Source organism: Cygnus olor, chromosome Z (genome assembly GCF_009769625.2).
Source record: "Cygnus olor isolate bCygOlo1 chromosome Z, bCygOlo1.pri.v2, whole genome shotgun sequence".
Lineage (NCBI taxonomy): Eukaryota > Metazoa > Chordata > Aves > Anseriformes > Anatidae > Cygnus > Cygnus olor.
In genome coordinates, this window is record NC_049198.1 from 51479550 (window position 1) to 51497650 (window position 18101).

The 18101-nt window shown below is 48.7% G+C and overlaps 1 protein-coding gene across 2 annotated transcripts; it reads left to right on the forward strand.

Annotated features, from left to right (window-relative positions):
• The first annotated feature begins 312 nt into the window (after positions 1–312).
• CHRNB3 (cholinergic receptor nicotinic beta 3 subunit) lies at positions 313–18058 on the forward strand. Of its 2 annotated transcripts, XM_040542152.1 has the most exons (9): positions 376–467; positions 3051–3809; positions 5693–5769; positions 7411–7528; positions 9548–9699; positions 10252–10296; positions 14215–14324; positions 14529–15411; positions 16480–18058. In XM_040542152.1, exons 4-9 carry the CDS (start codon positions 7486–7488, stop codon positions 16612–16614), a joined length of 1368 nt encoding a protein of 455 aa, XP_040398086.1. In that variant the 5' UTR covers positions 376–467; positions 3051–3809; positions 5693–5769; positions 7411–7485; the 3' UTR covers positions 16615–18058. The 2 variants fall into 2 exon arrangements, with proteins under 2 accessions (XP_040398085.1, XP_040398086.1); XM_040542151.1 differs by lacking the exons at positions 5693–5769; positions 7411–7528; positions 9548–9699; ... (2 more) ...; positions 14529–15411; positions 16480–18058 and having other exon boundaries at positions 313–467; positions 3048–4725.
• Positions 18059–18101: the final 43 nt, after the last annotated feature.

Below are 18101 nucleotides of genomic sequence, written 5' to 3' on the forward strand. Positions count from 1 at the left end.
TGAAAATTGTGTCATTGGAAAGCCCAGCATGGTTTTTCGTATCAGTATCACTGGAAAGTCCACCATGGTTTTTCCCGTCAGTATCACTGGAAAGTCCACCATGGCTTTTCTCATCAGCGTCACTGGAAAACCCACCACAGCTCTTCTCATTAGCCCCATGTAGAAGAGGGAGTACCGGGGCAGCACCTTTGTCTGAAATGAGATGCAGCAGCACCTTTCTTCACCACCAAAGTCACGAAGCCATGCATGGCTTCAGCTGTCACCTAGCAGGCATTTGCTCATGATGTCACAAGGAGACAGCGCTGTGGTGAGATCACGGTAAGGTAACACCCGCCTGCACTGTTAGAAGACGGTCACCCTCAGCAAATAAGGTGTCTGACAACATTCACAGCCAGATGGTCATCCCTGCTACCCACAGAGGAATGAAACCCTGAAGTGCCACCCGTAGCAGGCTCCTGCAACCTTAGGTTTGCTCCTTTCCATTCTGTTGGTGGTCTGAAGCCTCTGGAGCTAGTGTGTTGTGGTCTGTGGGTTTGCTGAGGGTCTCAAAGTGTTGGAGACCTCCTGAAGCCTCTCTGCTGGCTGACTGAAAAGTCATCTCAGGCACACTGCACTGAAAGCAAGTGTGAGGAGTCGCCCCAGTGAGGACAAATGTGGGTGATAACGTGCTGTTGGACCGTGGTGACAGCAGACTGGTTTGTGTGGTTAGGCCCTGAGGTGGTTAAAAGGCGTTCTGGGGCCTTTGCAGAGTTCAGGTCGGTGGCTTGTGCTCTGCAAGCCCTCCAAGAGTCACGGTAAGTTGTCTGCTGGCACCTGTTCCTGTCACCCAGGGTCCTAGCCCCACACTTACCGGCCTTCCTTCGGAGAGCTGGCCCTCCTCCTGCATGGCAGGAGCAGCCTACGGAGCACTTTGGCCGTGCCCCCTGCTGAAAATGCACACAAGCATCAGATATGTTATCCAGTAGTGAAAGCTTTTTGGGTCTCGGAACCTCTAATTTTGCTCTTTTAATTCTTTAAACTATTCAATTAACTGATGCAGTTTTCAGATATATCCGTTGGTAATATGTGGCACTAAATAATTACAGAACATCATTCTACTAGCTAGCATTACCTTCACATCTCTTCTGTCAGGATTATACATTACCTAAAATTTGAATTCTGCAAATTACCTGAAAAATGTACTCTGACTTCATCCAGGAATTGTGAAGGTGTCTGACACACCATGCTTTGCTTACAATCACGTTTCACATAAAACATTAACATACTCTCAGGTCAATTGTGTGACTTGGAACAGGTCTGCCTTATATAACAGTCTGTTATGCATATGCGTCCAAGGCCTTTATTTCTTCTATACTCAATACTATTAGGCTTCTGTTATGAAAATTAAAGAAAAGTAAAAATATAAAAGTCAATGAAAATTCGGCTTTTCATCAGTGCCCCTCAGAGGTCTAAGTGGCTTTTGTTTGTACATATTCATGAGCACGACTGGGAAAAATTCTAATATAATGAACAAATGCCTTGCTGTAGACAGTGCTGAGTTTTAAGCACATGGGGACGTCTCCTTTGAACTGGGATTAATGGCTTCGTGTGGTGAATTAGTACAGGTAGGAAACTCTAGATATTACTCTGTAAGAAAACTGGCCTCAGGATCTGCATTTAACATTCTCAGTTAGAAACCTGATAGTGTCTGTGCCTGAACCAGATAAAATGGAGGCCAAAAATATGATGCAGCTGTTCAAAATGGTGGTCATACATATCTTATCTCTTTGGTTCTTACCTGTGAACGTTTCTATCTAATCTTAAGAAATTGTTGGAAAGGATAAATATTATTCTTTATAAATTGACATTAACCCAGATCATATGGAATCAGCATGGCAAGGAAAAAGTCTCACAGCCCAGCTCAAACCATCAGGTAGACTTCAGAACAGCAGTGGGCTGAAGTGAGCCCTGCTATGACGTGATCTGGGGAGGACAGAAGGAAGTCAGAGGGAGGTATTAAAAGCAGAACTTCTCACAAACTCCCCCAACACTGTTTCCCAGGGACAAGCTGACTCTGTGGTCCTGGTTGGGGTAACCACTGTGACAGAGATGAAGCCTTGTCTGCTGTTTGGATGCTACCGGAATAGATTCTCCTCTTTAACCAAGGGTGATTCAAACAGAAATGCATGTGCTTTATAGGAGCCGTCCCCTTTCATCTGGGTGTCCTGACTGCTATGAGGAAATTCCCACTTTCTAAAATTTTTGACTGTAAAGTAACTGGACTTCAAGAAGTAGGAGAACTTTGCTCTTGGTGTGCCATGGCCTACAAAATGTGAGTCCAGGCTGGGTCAACCTAGAGTCCAGACCTTTTCTTCCTGGATGAGAGCTGAAACCATCAGATACCATGCAGAAGATGGGTATCTCAAACATCAGGTGTCTTGCTCACAGGTGGACTAAATGGCCTGGATCCTAACTTAAGTGGACCTGGCCACCATTTGGAGATGGAGTGTTTCTAGGTAGGGCAGGCTTACTTTCCCTTTGCAGCTCTTCAGAAGAGCTTCTTTGAAGCTCTTCTCATGTCAGGGGTCATGAGAAATAGGTTTGCTGCTGATGAGTGGTTGGCATGTGAAGGCTTCTAAAGAGCCCTCAAGGTGAAGGAAATGGTCAGAGCGATCTGAATCAGCCAGAGAATGGTCACCTTTGCACCTAAGCAAGGATGTGACACTTGTTTGCCCTCCCCTCCCCTCCAATCCCTTTTTTGTTGCATTTTCTGTGAAAATAGTAGCTTTAAATATATATATGTATATATATATATATATACATATATAAAGAGAAAATTAAATACTTAATTGAAACTCTGGATGGTAGAACAACCCATTATGTACAAAAATTTGAGTCTGAGGACTATGTTCATGAAAGACAATTTGATAAGGTTATTGTGTGCTTGCAAATGAGATAGAATATATATCTTTTTTTTTGGACATAAATGCAAGTCCTAAAATGTGCTGAAAATGCATGTGATGGAGAACTTGTGAACCGTGGAAATAAGGATCTTTTTGTAATACAAGCAGGTAGCAAGAGGCATGGAGCAAGAGAGGAAAATGCACAACAGCAATCGTATGTCTTTTTATTGAAACATCAAGAAAAAAGCCACAAGCACCAGAACAACATCCAGTAGTGTTATAAAGCAAGAGACCAAAGAATACACACCTCCTAGCAATTCCAGCATTTCTAGACGATACGTTGCAGTTTCATCTTTTAGACAACCAGAGAATTATCGTCTGACTGTATCAAAATACATCTCTAAAGCTAAAGAGAGGAATCTTCATGTGAATCTTGTGTGCATATGTGGATCTACAAAGCAACCATCTCTGTTAACCTAGGAGAAGATCATGACAAGCAAGTGCCCTCAGATGCAGGAAGAAACAGAGCTTGTGGACCTAGCCACCTTCATCGCAGGCAGAACTTTGTAATTTCTGACAAAGTATCTTATTTCAGTGTGGTATCTTCAGGAGAACCTCCCAGTCTGCCAGACCAGACACAGCAAAGCAAAGCATGGCAGCAGCTCCAAAAACAAGCTCAGCAGGCTACCATCATTCAGGCTGCATGGAGAGGCTATCGAGTCCGAAGAGAGCTGGATGAAATGAACAAAGCTGCTGTCAAGATTCAGGCAGCTTACCGAGGCTACCGGACGCGGCAGGAGTTGCCCCTTGGCTTTTATGATTGCTTTGGGGATAAAAAGCCTGTATTAGATCAGACGAAGAAAGAAGAAGAGAGGATGGTGTCTCTCCCTGGAGTGTCTGGAGCCTTGGAGTGCTACACATTCCTTGGTGAGGGCTCCCAGGCATCGGGTATTTCCACGGGACACGAGCGGCCAACAACTCCTTGCAGGGACAGACATGACCCAGGCACTGTTGTTATTCCCAGAGCAGCTGTCCGCAAACCAACGTTTTCTCTCATGCCAAGCAATGTTCTGCTCCTTGGTAATAGTTTACCTACCTGTGAAGTCTTCCCAGCCTTGACATCTGAACAGCAAATCCACGATGCTGCGGATAACATTTGGGCTGCAAGGAGAGGGCCTCAAAGCTCAGAAGAGCTTGATAAAATGGAGAGAGAAGCCGAGAAAATAGCAGAGCGGGGCCAGATCTTAGTTTATAGTTATCAGCTCAGAACAAACCGCTGTGAAAAGTATCAAATTTCAGAGATCCGCAGCATCACCGAAACGCAGAAATTGTCCCCGAAGCCCCAAGATACGGTGCCCTGCCCTGAACGAGGCCTCACTGTACGCTTAGAAGTGAGAAAGGAAAACAAAGCGACTAACGCAGGAGGCGAAGCACCATCTCTTAGAAATGTTGATGTGTATGCAGTGGTGAGGAGCCCGCCAGCCTCCTGGAGGTCCTCGATGTCCCTCCGCGTATCCAGCCCCACCGGGGTGGTGGAAGGCTCTCACCGGGACGCGGGCAGAGGCCGGCTGTGCGGGCTGTACGCCGTCCGCAGGCACGGGGCCTCGCAGCCTTCGCACGTCCACATTCACGTAAACGTGGTGGGACCGGGAAGGGAGGCAGGAGGCAGCTGGCCACGGCAGGAAAGCGCTGAGGAAACCCGGGACTGAAACATCTCTCCTTCCATAAAACCTCATCCTGCACCTGCAGAGCCTGGTGGAGCTGGAGAAGGGGGGTGCAGTGCTGGCAGCCCCCGGCACGGGCTCACATCACACGGGAATTTTCACTGCGAATCCCACTGCCACCCCCGTTTGCCCGAGGAAGCCCACCCCCGGCGGGTGTCCCCTGCCCCGCAGCACGCAGTGGGGCCGGGCGGCAGAGCCCACGACCCCCCCCTAGACCCCCCCGGGACCCCCCGGGACCTGCGCCCGGCTGCTGCGCTGCCGCCTCCTGCCGGGGAGCGGAGCTGCGGCCGCACGGGAAGGAGGCAGGAAAACGCCTGAACGGGAGGGGAACGGGCAGGGAGAGGGGAAAGAAAATATTTTCCCGGGGGGGGAAATAAGGAGGAAAGCGGCGGCGGTGAGGGGGCGCCGCGGGGGAGAAGCGGGGATGCTGCGGTGCGGTGCCCTTGGGGGAAAGGGAGCAGGGAGGAGGAGGAGGAGGAGGAGGGCGAGCAGCAGGGGAGGGCGTCATGAACCCTCGGGTGGTAACCTGCTGTCACAGAGGGATCCCCTGACGCCTGTGGGAGAGCAAAGGCAGGCCCTCAAGGCAGACGGTTCGAGTTTCACCCAGAAATTCGTGCATCGCCTGCGGGGGGCTGCTCCCCACGCTTCGCTGCCCCCTTGGTGAGATGGAGGGTTCACGCACACCTCCCTTCATACGGCGTTGGAGAGGACAGCTTGTGAACAAACAGAAAGCACCCTCACCAAGCAAACATAACAAATTGTTTCCCAACTCTGGTTCCTGGATAATTCTGAGGTCAGGCGGAGAGATCCTCACCTCTTGCCACGATCCGGGTGGAGGCAATAGTAATGCAAGCATACACACCATTTCCCTCCAGGCAGCCTCCACGCAGTGGATAAAAACTTACTCCCATGGTAGCTGGTTGGTTACCTTCATTACCTCCAAGCAGTGGGCTTCTTGGGCACGTTTTTCTCCAGTCTTCAGGACAGCACTAACAGAGCACTGCCCGGGTGCAATCTCTTGCTGTGATTATGATCAGAGGAAGCAAAGGCTGAGGCTTGCAGTTGTGAAACTGTTGTTCAGCACAGATGATGGATGGTGACTGAGGGTGCTGAGCCCCATGCTGGACCAAAAACATGCTGGAAAGCACCGGGCAGCCTGCACAGTAAGTTTCTGAGGGGTAGCTTTGTCATAGAAAAATTTGCACTGGGAAGGATAAAATGTTTTGCACGTTCTCAACTTTATGATGGGTTTTGGTGTGGTCTTCCTGCCCCATTCCAGCCGAATGCCCTCTGTTCCTTTGAAGTCAGCATGAGAAAATGCATCCTTGCGGTGCCTGGTGACTAGATGAACGCACCTCTGCCGTGTGCCTACACCTGGTCTGGATCTCACTACTAGGCTGAGCAGTCTGGTGGCAGTAATAGCAGGGAAAACAAGACATGCTGCTCAAGACAGAGTGTCTCAATAGTGCCTGAGCAGTGCGAAGATGGGAAAGGCAAAGCCACCAAGCTGCCACAGGGTCAGAGGCAAGCCCCTGACATCCCGAGTCAGGTGGTGAGGCACGAGAAGTTACTGGTGGCAGCAACGTGACTTTGAACCACACTGGCGTGACATCTTTTTCACCAGAAAAAGCTGAATAATCTGATAAGGCTACAGCTGCCCATTACCAGTCCTCTGTGAGGACCTCAGTTGAGGCAAATCTGAATCAAATAACTTATGACAGTACCAAAATCTGTGCATGGGTGCTGCTGAAACAGCAGGCTTCCCATAGAAAAAGCAGCAAGCAAAAGTTCATCTAGGTTGCAAATATGCATTAGAGCACGAGGATAATCTCTAAGGATATGAAAACAGCCTCAGTTTTGTTTGTGGCAAACATGTAGGGAAACTGTGCCAGCACAGAGACGGGAAGAATCAAAACAGAAATTTATGTCTGGGCTCAGACTGAAAGAAGTTTGCAACACTCTCCCTTGAACTTGAAAGTGTCAGGGAAAAGGCTCCTCTGTAGACAGAGACGGTGCGGTGACTTTAATTTGGGAAGAAAACCAGAGCTTTTGTGCAGCTGAAGATCCTGATACCCTTGGCAGAGAAGTGATCGGAGGCAGGAGGAGATTTGTGGTGGCTCCTGGAGGAAGCTCAGCCCAAGGTGTCACTGCCTTTGCCACACACATCACATGTGGACACACACTCACATGCCCTTCAGCTGTGCTGGTCAGTGGTCCTGTGAAAGTGTTTCTGTGCTGTCCCCTGTGGTTTTCTCTGCGTGTGTCTGATGAAATGCAATGTTACAAGTAAGCGCTGTTTTCCCACCTATGTCTTACTGCCCCCTCCCCCTAATATCCACTTTTTAAGCTGTAAAACGGCAATTATAATTTGAAAAATTAATAATCTAAGTTAGGTCTTTAGGGAGTTTGTCTCTTTTATCAGACCAACAGATACAGCTGGAGCAAACCGACAATCTTGTGGGCATGTGATCTGTCTTTGGGGCTGATCCATAGCCTGGTTTTTGTTATATTTTTCCCCCAGCTGTAGCTGGCAGCGTAACAAAATGCCTTTCTCTTCCTTAAAAACCTTACCTAGCTTCTACTCCTGGACATCAGGGGCTCTAGCCACCCAAATACTGCTCCGAACACATCAGTCAGAGCTTAGGACCCAGAGACCTTTCAGGCTTACGGGATGTGACAGCTGACTGAAAATCAATGAAGTGTGCTTTATGGAGCGTCATAATGATGCAAGATGAAGCTCAAAAGGTGCCCGCTTGCCTTGCAGGCTCAATTGTCCGCCTTGGGTTTTAACCAGATTGTTTTAGTCCCCGACTAGGATGAGACTGATTTGCCTATGAAAACAAAGGACCATACTTAAAGGAAAAGCCACGGTGGTGCCCATGCTTTGCCTGATGCTCTGTGTGCTGTGTTTGACTCACTCAAGTAAGTGTGATCTTTTTTATTCTTCCAAGATGAAATGCAGATTTTCAAGATTTTTTCTTCCAGCCAGTTAGCTGCTGCTTGCTGCGATGAGGCAGATGCCAGTTTCTCCTGATCCTCCTCTCAGTGCTGCCAGACTAGCAAGAGAGGGTTGTACCAGCTGCTGACTTTGCACTGCAGCCTCGTCTAGTTTGGCAATGGGGTTTTAAGATTTATGGTGTGACAGGGTGGTCACTGGGTAGAAGTTAACCGAAGAACCAAAGCTCAGCTCTCACTGCTGGAGCAGGAATAAGGGGCAGATCTCCATCATCAGGAGTAACACTGAAATGCCCCAGGTGAGCTGATGGAGTCCTAAGTGTCCTGACAGTATTTCTCAGGGGGCTTGCATGTTATTTTGGCAGAGTCCCTATCCAGACCTCCCTGCTCACGCATTTGAGGGGAGTCGCTCCTGGCATGCATGGTGGTGAGAAAGGGGACTTGTGCCACTGGGGAGAGGCATGGTGGCAAATGGTGTTTTTTTTTTTTTTTTTAGTGCTTGTAGCAACCTGCCAGGGAGCTCCAAAACTTTTACCCTCTCTATACTCCGTGTGATAAATTCAGGGATGCATCTGGCCTACAGTCTGTGTCTGTTTTTCCAAAGGCAACACTGCTTGGTTCAGTGTTTGCTCTGTGGCTTTATTTAACTTAATCATCAGACGAAGTATGATCAAAGGAGCTGTTAGGCTATTTTTTACCCTGATAAATCTTCCTTCTCATTAAAAACTTCTGCTTTTAATCCATCACCCTGCAAGTACTGAGGCTGTCTTATAAGAGCACTGATCTTGTTCCTTCTGTCTTCCTTCTCCTTGGTGCTTCTCAGGAGCACTTGCCTCCAGCTGTCCCTCTGGAGGGGCCACAGGACTTGTTCACCTTAGGGCTGCCCCAACTCTGGTGCTTGCTGCTCGCTGTGTTTTGGCCCTTTGGCTGCACCCCTTGCAGGGCTCTCCTGTGCTCCCCCTCAACTGGAAAGGAGCCGAACCCTCTGTGCCTGCAGGATGGCAATGGGAGCACAGGGTCCTTGCTCACAGTGGGACTGGCAGGGCACTGGTGGTGGGAAGTGAGGTGGGAGCAGGGCAGGGACGTGCAAGGTCCCCTGTGGCTAGTGTGGCACAGCAGTGCTGGCACAGGGCTCCAGCACCAGCTCCTTTTTCCCCCGTGGGGACTGTGAAGTGAGGTGAGATCCTGCTCACCTTCGGTGCAGTGTGTGTGCCGGGGAAGAGGTGGAGGTCGTGCTGGGAGAGAAGCATCACATGGAGCAGGGCTGGCATTGGGGAGAGGTGGGGGGGCATCAGCTCTTCACCTTCCACGACACAGGGCAAACTTGAAGGGTCCCAGGCCTTGCTGGTGCAGACCACAGCAGTTTGTGTTTGGTGGTGGGTAGGCCGGGCCCTACGTGTGTCACCCAGCTCCTCCTGCAGCCAGGCCAGCTCCTTTCACTGCTTGCTCCCCTGGTGCTGCTGCCTTCCACCCCCCAGCGGGGCAAACTCGTCTCTTTCAGTAATTTGCTGCTATCCCTTGGCTAACCCCAGAAGGGGTTTGCGCTCATTGCCTCTTATCCTGGCACTGGGCTTGGCTGAAAAGAGCCTGGCTCCAGAGCAAGTGCAAACGAAGCCCCACGGCTCTGAAATGCCCACACTTTATTGCTGCTGTTTCTAGCTGCTAGCCAGGAATATCCCCACAGTGACCAGCTTTCCCCTGTGGCTCCCTGTCTCTGCTATACTGCAGGTATCAGAAAAAAAAACAGGGGTAGCATTAATCAGCCCTTTTACTACTCAAGAGTGAATGAGAGCACCTGATGCTCTTAGCCTGAGGATCTCCTAAGGAATAATAAACAGGACTGGGAAGGTATGCCAACTCATGGGAAAATACCACAGAAAACATCATAAACCTGGTGCAAACTCATCACAGGTCTGTTTGCCCATTGCCCCCTGTCTCTGCTAAGGGCCTGTGTCCTGGCTCCCAGATGTCCCCACTTTCTTCCAGGTGTGTCTGCCTTCAGTTCAGTGGCTGAGAATGAGGACGCGCTCCTCAGGCACCTATTTCAAGGCTATCAGAAATGGGTCCGCCCCGTGCAAAACTCCAACGACACCATCAAAGTCCTCTTTGGGTTAAAGATATCACAGCTCGTGGATGTGGTAAGTGTTGTGGTGGGCTCCCAGTGACTAAGGCCTCCTCGCATCGGATGTTCCTCAAAGGCTGCCCCCAGTGCCTACATTCCCAAGTTAATGAGGTGTAGGATGGGGGTGAGGAAGTGTGGGGTTGGCTGGGCACTGCTCACTCCAGGCAAGGCCTATGCAGGCCAAATCCTATCAGACAGGACCCTGTGGGTGAACCAGACAGCCCCAGGCTGCTGTCCACATCCCCTGCCCTCTCCCCCCTTGGCACAAGGCAGGAAGGCCGGGAGGTGCCAGAAGGGAGCGACGCCCCTCCTGCTGTGGAAGGCTTTCTCTCCTTTTAGGCTTTATTTGGCCGTGCAGGATCACATTTTGGCTCGTGCCTGCCCAAATGCTATTGGGCAGCATGGGGATAGGAGCTGGGACGCCTGCCTGGCTCCTCTCGCTGTCCAAGCCCTGCTGCCTCCCAGCTCTTCAGCACCCTGCTCCATAGGGGGCTGAGACATCATGGGTATAGGACGTTTCCCCTGGCTGCCTTGGTATTGCTGTCCTCTCTACCTTGTGTCATCCTAGGATGAGAAGAATCAGCTGATGACAACCAACGTGTGGCTGAAGCAGGTAAATCAGACCACGTCAGGCCTCCCCACCCTGGCTGCGGGGCTGCACAAGGATGAGGGCCACCCCGGCCTACCACACCATCCACTGCTGTCCATGACAAGTACAGAGCCATATAACCCTGCCTGAAGTTCTCCTCTCCCTTCAGCAAGTGCTTAAAGGGGCACGGAGGCAGGCAGTGAGCCTTGAGGAAATGGGGTACCCTCTTTTAGTAGCCTGCACCCCAGCTGCAGGCTCTAGCCAGCTGTATTTCAGGGAAGAAACATCTCCTGGTACAGCAGTGACTGTCCCCAGGACGCTGCCTGTGCCCTAAGGGACTATCTTGTCTCAGACTTGGATGTCATCTGAGCACTGTGTCTCTTGCCTGAGCTGAGGAAGGTTTAGCATAAGAGAAATAAAAGGCCAGCATGTTAATCACCCTTCTTCCCATACTAAAATCTGTGGGATTTCTGCAAATTAATCACATCTGTCTTGCTTGATTTTGGAAGTAATTTACACAAATGGAGGAAAGGTGCGTGTTAACAGTTAGGTCTCCTTCATTCCTGAAGAACACTGAGTTTGGTTTGGATTACAGGGCACCAGTTTATTGACCTTGTGACAATTATTTTAAGTCTCTCAGACATGTAAGCTCTATAAATGTGTCAGCTGATCCTAGGGAGAGGACATAAAACCCAAGCCTTGCTCAAAGTGATGCTGTGGGAAGCAGTTCCCAGACTGCCAGGCTGATGGAGGAGAAGTGCAACTGAGTTCGTGTCCTCAGTCTGGTACTTGTAGCCCTGCAGAGAGTGAAAGCTTTGTGGCAGTGCAGGACCCCAGATGCTGTACGGACACTACTCACAAAGATGGCATCTCCCTCGACGATGGAGAAGCACAGACTCCTCTTGCTGAGGACAGGAATCCCCCCTCTGCCAGGGAAATTTGCTGCTGATCCAAGTCTAAGTGTTATGTTAGACCACCCACACTGGACACCCTCTTTGTTTGCAACATTGACCCCCTGAGCTAGTCACAGTTTGGAGCCTGTGTCACCACGCATGCCAAGGGAAATCATGTTCTGCTGCAGGTTCCTCCAAACTAGCTGCAGGAGGTAGAAGCATGCCACCATCCACTGCATATCTCTCTGAAGTAGGGAGGTGGGGGAAGAAACCACTTTCTCTGAAACCTCTGCCTTGAACTGTGGATAAAAGAAAAACCTACCTGGGATGCTGCACTGTAGACATGCCAATTGTGTTAACTCTGTGCTGAGATTTTCATAGGGGTTGCTGAGCTGGGCTTTCACTGGGTGCTACCATTTCTAGTACCCCATCAAGGCCCAAATGAAATGCAAAGGGAGCAGGAAATAAGTGAGGCATGGAGACTGGCTTTCACACATGCAGGTGCCCCGCGGATGACAGGCTGAGCACTACATACCTATGGCCTGACCCAGGTGCCCTCTTCTGGGAGTCGTACATTCCTGTAGACTTAGTGTGAAACTGGTTCCACATGCAATCCGGTGCTCGGGACTATTAGAAAGTGCAAAAATAGCAGCTGGGAAGAGATGCCTAAAACTAAGTAGAATTAAAATATTTTTCTCTTTTGGGTTGGGAAAAGTGAAAGAGCACTCAAACAAACTGGAACTTTCTAATGACTCAGAGCTTCTGGTCCTGCAGGAGTAGGGAGGTCAGGGAAGTCTGGTCCTCACCTTAGGTGTGTGAGGTGGAGCGGTCAGTCATCTTCCAGTCGTCTTTCTCTGCATGTTTTTTTTTTTTTTTTTCTAAGCGAGCAAATCTCAGATCCAAGGATTTTCTGCTTTTGTTTTTTCTTTTTTCCTCCTCAAAATCCATCTTCTAAAGATGGTGGAACCTGATGCTCTGCGTCAAGGCAGACACAAAGGTTGCAAAGGAGCTTTTAGTGGTTGCTGGGATGTATCTGAGGTTGGGCAAGCTGTAGAATGTAATAGCAAGAGTCAAGAGTCTGGGTCCAGTGTTTCTGGATCTGTTTGCTGTGGCTAAGTGCCTGAGTGACAGCCCAGGAGCTGGAGTTAGGCAAAACTGGTGGAAGCAGAAGTGGAGGATCTGGAGCAGTTTGGAAGGCAGGGAGAGGAGAGGAAAAAGCCCTTTGCATCTGGTGCTACAGTTCATGTCAGCATAGCCCATGGGGAGATACCCATTTTAAACTGTTCAGCTTCAAAGTCTGCACGCAGTCTGTTTTCTGCTCTAGTAAGGAGACACGCAACCATCTGCCTTGCAGACATGAAAGAGCACTTTAGCTTGGAGACAAATCAATGCAGGGCAGGGGGGGAGGGAGGAGGACTGCAGATGCACAGATAACCCAGGCCAAGGGGCAGCTCCAGTTTGACTCCAGAGGGATGATTGTTTCCAGGTGGCTCACAGGGTGTTTGCTTCTGCCGTGTTAGCACAGGCTGTGAGATAGCTGCCTTGGCTACTGTTGGCTATCCCCTTACACAGCAGGCACATTTCCAGCCTAAGCCCCCTTGCACGTATTGCAGGAGGTGTCCAGTGCACACGTGGCCCAGGCTGCTGGTAACATCTGCTAGATCCTCATCCAAAGGGGAAAATTAATGCTAAAAGTGGTCCCTGCTGCTGAGGGTAAGAGCACTGAAGGTCCTCTCCTCTATTTCCACACCTGAACAGCTCCCACCCCTCCTTCAGCAGCAGGAGGAACTGGGATGGAGGTTGAGCCTGACAGCTGACACCAGCCATTTGGGCAGCTCAGAGGGTGGGTTCATCTCTTCTGGTGCAGGTAGCAGGGCCATTAATCCTGCCATGGTACCACCCTGGGCAACAGCCTCCTTGGCTTGTGCTTTGTGCCAAATTTTAGAAGGGCTCTACCAACCATATACCCATGACCTTGGCCCCATCCCCTCCCTGCTCCTGGAGGAGATAAACACTCACTCTCGCTACACCTAGGTCTCCACTGAGGCTTTGGGTTGCTGCAAAGGGCTGCAATAACATGTGTGCCTGGGTATGGCTGCAAAAGGCACGTGGAGCTGAAGAAGTGGGAGGAGAAAAGTATGGAAGAAGGAGAAGCAGAGAATACTGCTTTTTATTTTGTCCTTAACTCACAGAGAATATTGCCCTGAGAAGGCTGAGGCCCCCACGTCCCTGGGAAGCTCTTAGTGCTGGAGCTTAATGGAAAGTGTTTCATCCTCTGCTGCATGGTATTGACCACAACCTACAGCTCTCACTCCCCCTTGCTGCTGTTCTAGTGAGCAACTGAAAAACCCCATCATGAACAGGCATCAGAGAGCTGATTTTCAGTGGGAATCTCCAGGTTGCTGGAGCCACTTTGCTGGGCTCTTTCCAGCTGAGAAACAAAACAAAACAAAACACGAGTTCAGCATGATGAAAACGATCAGGACTCTCCTTGCTTTTACTTTTTACAGCAAAATAAAACGAATCTCTTCAAGGTTGTAACCAAATGTTTTAAAAGATTGTTGTATTTTTTTCCTGCAACAGCCTGCAGGTTTTTTTTGATGAATGAACAATTATATGGTTGGAAGGGACAATGTAATCTAGTGTAATCTAGCTTATACAGATAGATGTCTTAACATAGACACAGGTATAAAAATCTTACATGTTGACCATATCAACAGCTGCTTTTCTCTCCTTGCAGTACAGAATCACAGTTGTTTTGTTCCCCTGGCCAATACCATGCAATATGCATGGGAAAATCATCAGTGCTCTCCAGGAGTGCCCACCTTGAGGCTGTGTAGAGAGGCAGGTGTTGATAGGGCCCACCTGTGGCTCATGGGGATTAATGTCTCCCAGCCATGCCTATATGGCATCCGTCCTGCAGCTGATCAGCGTTATGCCAAGCTCTGCACATAGTGCTGTACAATACAGCCCCCCTGAGAGAGGTGGTGGGAGGAGGAATGAGGCAGTTGGGTCTGGGTGGGCAGAGGAGTCTTCTGGCTCGTTGCAGGAATGGATTGACCACAAGCTCTCCTGGAATCCAGAGGAATACGGTGGGATCACCGCCATCCGTGTCCCCTCTGAGTCTCTGTGGCTTCCCGACATTGTTTTGTTTGAAAAGTGAGTAGTGTGCTCCTTGCTCCAGGCTTAGGCTAGAGCGTGGACAAGGCTTGTCAGCTACCATGGAGCTTGCATGTGCTGTTATAAAGATGGTTGTCTAGACAGCATGCACATTGGCTTTCCTTGCGTGGAGCCGGGAGAAGGTAGGACTGGGGCAAACGTAGTCCTGAACTTGGTGCTGTTTCTTCCTGTCCACCTCCCCAGTGCTGATGGGCGTTTTGAAGGCTCCCTGATGACCAAAGCCATAGTGAAGTACAATGGAGTGGTGACCTGGACACCACCAGCCAGTTACAAGAGCTCCTGCACAATGGACGTGACCTTCTTCCCCTTCGACAGGCAGAACTGCTCCATGAAGTTTGGGTCCTGGACGTATGACGGCAGCATGGTGGACTTGATTCTAGTGGACGAAAATGTAGACAGGAAAGACTTCTTTGATAATGGGGAATGGGAAATCTTAAATGCCAAAGGTATGAAAGGCAACAGGAAGGATGGGCTGTACTCTTACCCGTTTGTCACTTACTCCTTTGTGCTGAGACGCCTTCCACTCTTTTACACTCTTTTCTTAATAATCCCCTGCCTGGGACTGTCTTTTCTAACTGTCCTGGTGTTTTACCTGCCTTCAGATGAAGGAGAAAAGCTTTCATTGTCTACTTCAGTTCTGGTCTCCCTCACTGTTTTCCTTTTAGTGATTGAGGAAATAATCCCTTCTTCTTCCAAAGTCATCCCTCTGATTGGTGAGTATCTGCTGTTCATCATGATTTTTGTCACCCTCTCCATCATTGTCACCGTCTTTGTTATCAATGTCCACCACCGCTCCTCAGCGACTTACCATCCCATGGCTCCCTGGGTTAAAAGACTCTTCCTCCAGAAGTTGCCTCGACTGCTCTGCATGAAGGGCCATGTAGATCGTTATTCCTTCTCAGACACTGAGGAAAAGGAAACCACCTTGAAATCAAAGCTCCCGGGGAAGCAGAAACACAGGCAAGCAAAAGATGGAGAGAAAATCGTTATTGCCTTTCTGGAGAAGGCAGCCGATTCCATTCGATACATTTCCAGGCATGTTAAAAAGGAGCACTTCATCAGGCAGGTAGGTGAAGGGAGGGCAACGAGGGATCACAGCTCCCTTGACAGCAGTGACTTCCAAGCCCTTTTCTTTTCTGCATGCCTTTCTGTTTGCCTCTTTCTCCTGCATTCATCTGAGATGTGTCCTGGGAGCTTTCCCTGCTGGATAAAAAATGTAGTTTCTGGGAAAATGCATTACTTTGAGGAGAACTGTATGTTGCTATGGGAATCCTTGCTTTTCCCAGACACAAGGCCACAGCAGCCTGTCCTGGAGGGATTCCTGTCTTGGGGGGGGGGAGTGGGTTCTGAAAAATTTGTGCGTAAACATTGCACCTCGTGCAAGCGTAGGACATCCAGGCAATGCACCCAGCAGCATATGAAAAGAGATCAACTTCTGTTAGCACCCTCCTAGCAAAAGCCAGGGCTTTGTTCAAACAGTATTGATGACTTTAGCAGAGAGATTAACAATAAATCAAACATGCAGTATGTGAGCATATCTTGTCCATGACTGAAGTCTTCTCTTTGAGGCTTAAATCGTTAAAAAACCAAACCAAAACAACCCTCCCCTGAGTTGCTTTTATAAATAGCTCTTCCATTATGTGGGGTTGTGCCAGTACTCACAATGCAGAATCTCCCTCCTGAACGCACGCAGCCTGAGCCAGCAGAGCACTTAAGCAAAAAAGCCAATGGGACCACTTGTCCTGGAAGCAACATCTGAACCAAAGTGCTTTGCTAAAGCCAAGTCCTTGCTCTCCAAGGGAAATGCAGTTCTGTTAAAAGAAACCTAATTCATTATAAAGCCATCTTCAAGCTTGAGCCTCTAAGCTTTTATCTATGCACTTAGCTAAAAGCTTCTGCACAGCCTGAAAGAAGTCTGATTATCGTGTGCTTAATACTACAGAAATGCTTTGGTGTTTTGTGTGGCTAGCAGGTATTGGTAATGAAAAGGAGATCCATGTTGGCTTCAGGCTACGGGACACTACAAAGTTCTGGTTTTTAAAGCCAGATTTTTGGAACTGAAATATATGTAGCAGTAACAACAAAGTACCAGGCTCATTGCTGTTTCTGTTTCTTTTCCCTCTCACCTTCACAGGTTGTCCAGGACTGGAAATTCGTAGCTCAAGTCCTAGATCGGATCTTCCTGTGGTTATTTCTGGTGGCGTCAGTGACAGGTTCAGTTCTCATCTTTACCCCTGCGTTACAGATGTGGCTGAACAACACTCTGTAGAAAATGCTCCCACACTAGCATACCAGTACAATGCCATGGGATGGTGGTGCCTTTGGGCTTGGTCTCTGTTTTACAGGATGGGAAGCAACAGCAAGAGAGAGAGAAGGTGATGGTAACAGGCACTGACTGATGCTTTCTATCTTCATGCAGCTGTAATGGTTACAGTCTTGGCTGAGATCGGAGAAGGGCTTGGCGAACAGCTGAATACTAAAGTGAATTGATGTTGCAGAGCTGGGTTCTAAGTATTTTACTAGTAGCTTGGTTATGTTATAATATGAGCCAAGATTATTAGTTAGAATTGAAAATAATGCTTCTGGCACAACTATGCTTTGCAGGCAGATGTTCCAGTTAAAATATGGCTTTATAAAATAAGTTAGAGTATCGTAGGAACACTAGTCAGTACTCAGTTTATCTACATTTCCAAGTTAAAACTGCGAAGTCCCTACGGATTGCCTCCTGTACATGTCGGAAATGGCAATCACAAAGCATGTGTATTAGAAAAATTATAAATACCTTTTAGATGGGATGTTCAAGACCTTAACACTGTGGCCCTACCTTGCTTCAGGATCAGCTCAACCCTGGGAGACTTACAGCTCTTTCCACTTGCTACCAGCCTTTATATCATGCACACTTTGTCTCCCCTCTTGGCCATCAGGAATTTGCAAGGCATTAGCCATGTTTCAGTATCTGCATTTTTTTTCTGGTGCTCTCTAATATTCCAAAAGGCTGAACAAGTAGTGATTTTCCGCATGCTCTGCATTTGGAAGCTATGATTCCTGCACCTTCATATTCACAGGACTGGAAGTGGAAGATCATCAGAAGCATATCTCATAGAGAAAAGTGACCATGCTACTCCATGTGGCAACAGTGATCTTCCTAAATAATTTTGTTGGTGAGGATCTTGTTAATGCATGATCACTCTCGGCAAATGAAGCTTGTGGCTGGTGCAGAAGTGGAGTTTCTCCTGAGAGCTGTGGGGTGGGCTGGGTACCAGAAAGGTGTGTCTTTGGGTGTTGGCTTTTTCATGTTTCTCAGCCAATTCAGAATTTCATTCCTCTCAAGCATTTAGAAGGGATCCTTCTGCATTATTAGAAACGGCTCTCTAAAGTGTAAATAAGACATGACAGAAAATTCACGTGTGAGGCTCTCACCGCTTTCCCTGAGGCAGAGCTGTGCCATCATGGAGTCCTTTAGAAAATCCCTCTCAGAACTTGCAGATGTTTTCAAGGCTAACAAGGGATTTGGAGATCTGTTTCTCAACAATATGAATGTGAGTCTGTGCTAAAGCTTTAGCTAGCCTTGAGACTTTCTCTCTAAGGGTGGAGGTTAGAAGGTGCTAAAAATATGCAAGGATATTCTTGTGCTTGGATTACGTGTGCTCACCAGACCTCTGTGAGCTAAGATCATCCCAATTTGTTTTGTCACTGCAGAAAGCTTTGTTTACCTGTGCAAACATCATTAATAAAGCTGTGTTCAGTAAATGATTC

Coding starts and splice junctions, on each gene's coding strand:
- CHRNB3 (XM_040542152.1), top strand. CDS start 7,486: ATGCTTTGCCTGATGCTCTGTGTGCTGTGTTTGACTCACTCAA. Junction 7,529..9,547: donor GCTGTGTTTGACTCACTCAA/GTAAGTGTGATC, acceptor ACTTTCTTCCAG/GTGTGTCTGCCTTCAGTTCA. Junction 14,325..14,528: donor GACATTGTTTTGTTTGAAAA/GTGAGTAGTGTG, acceptor CCACCTCCCCAG/TGCTGATGGGCGTTTTGAAG.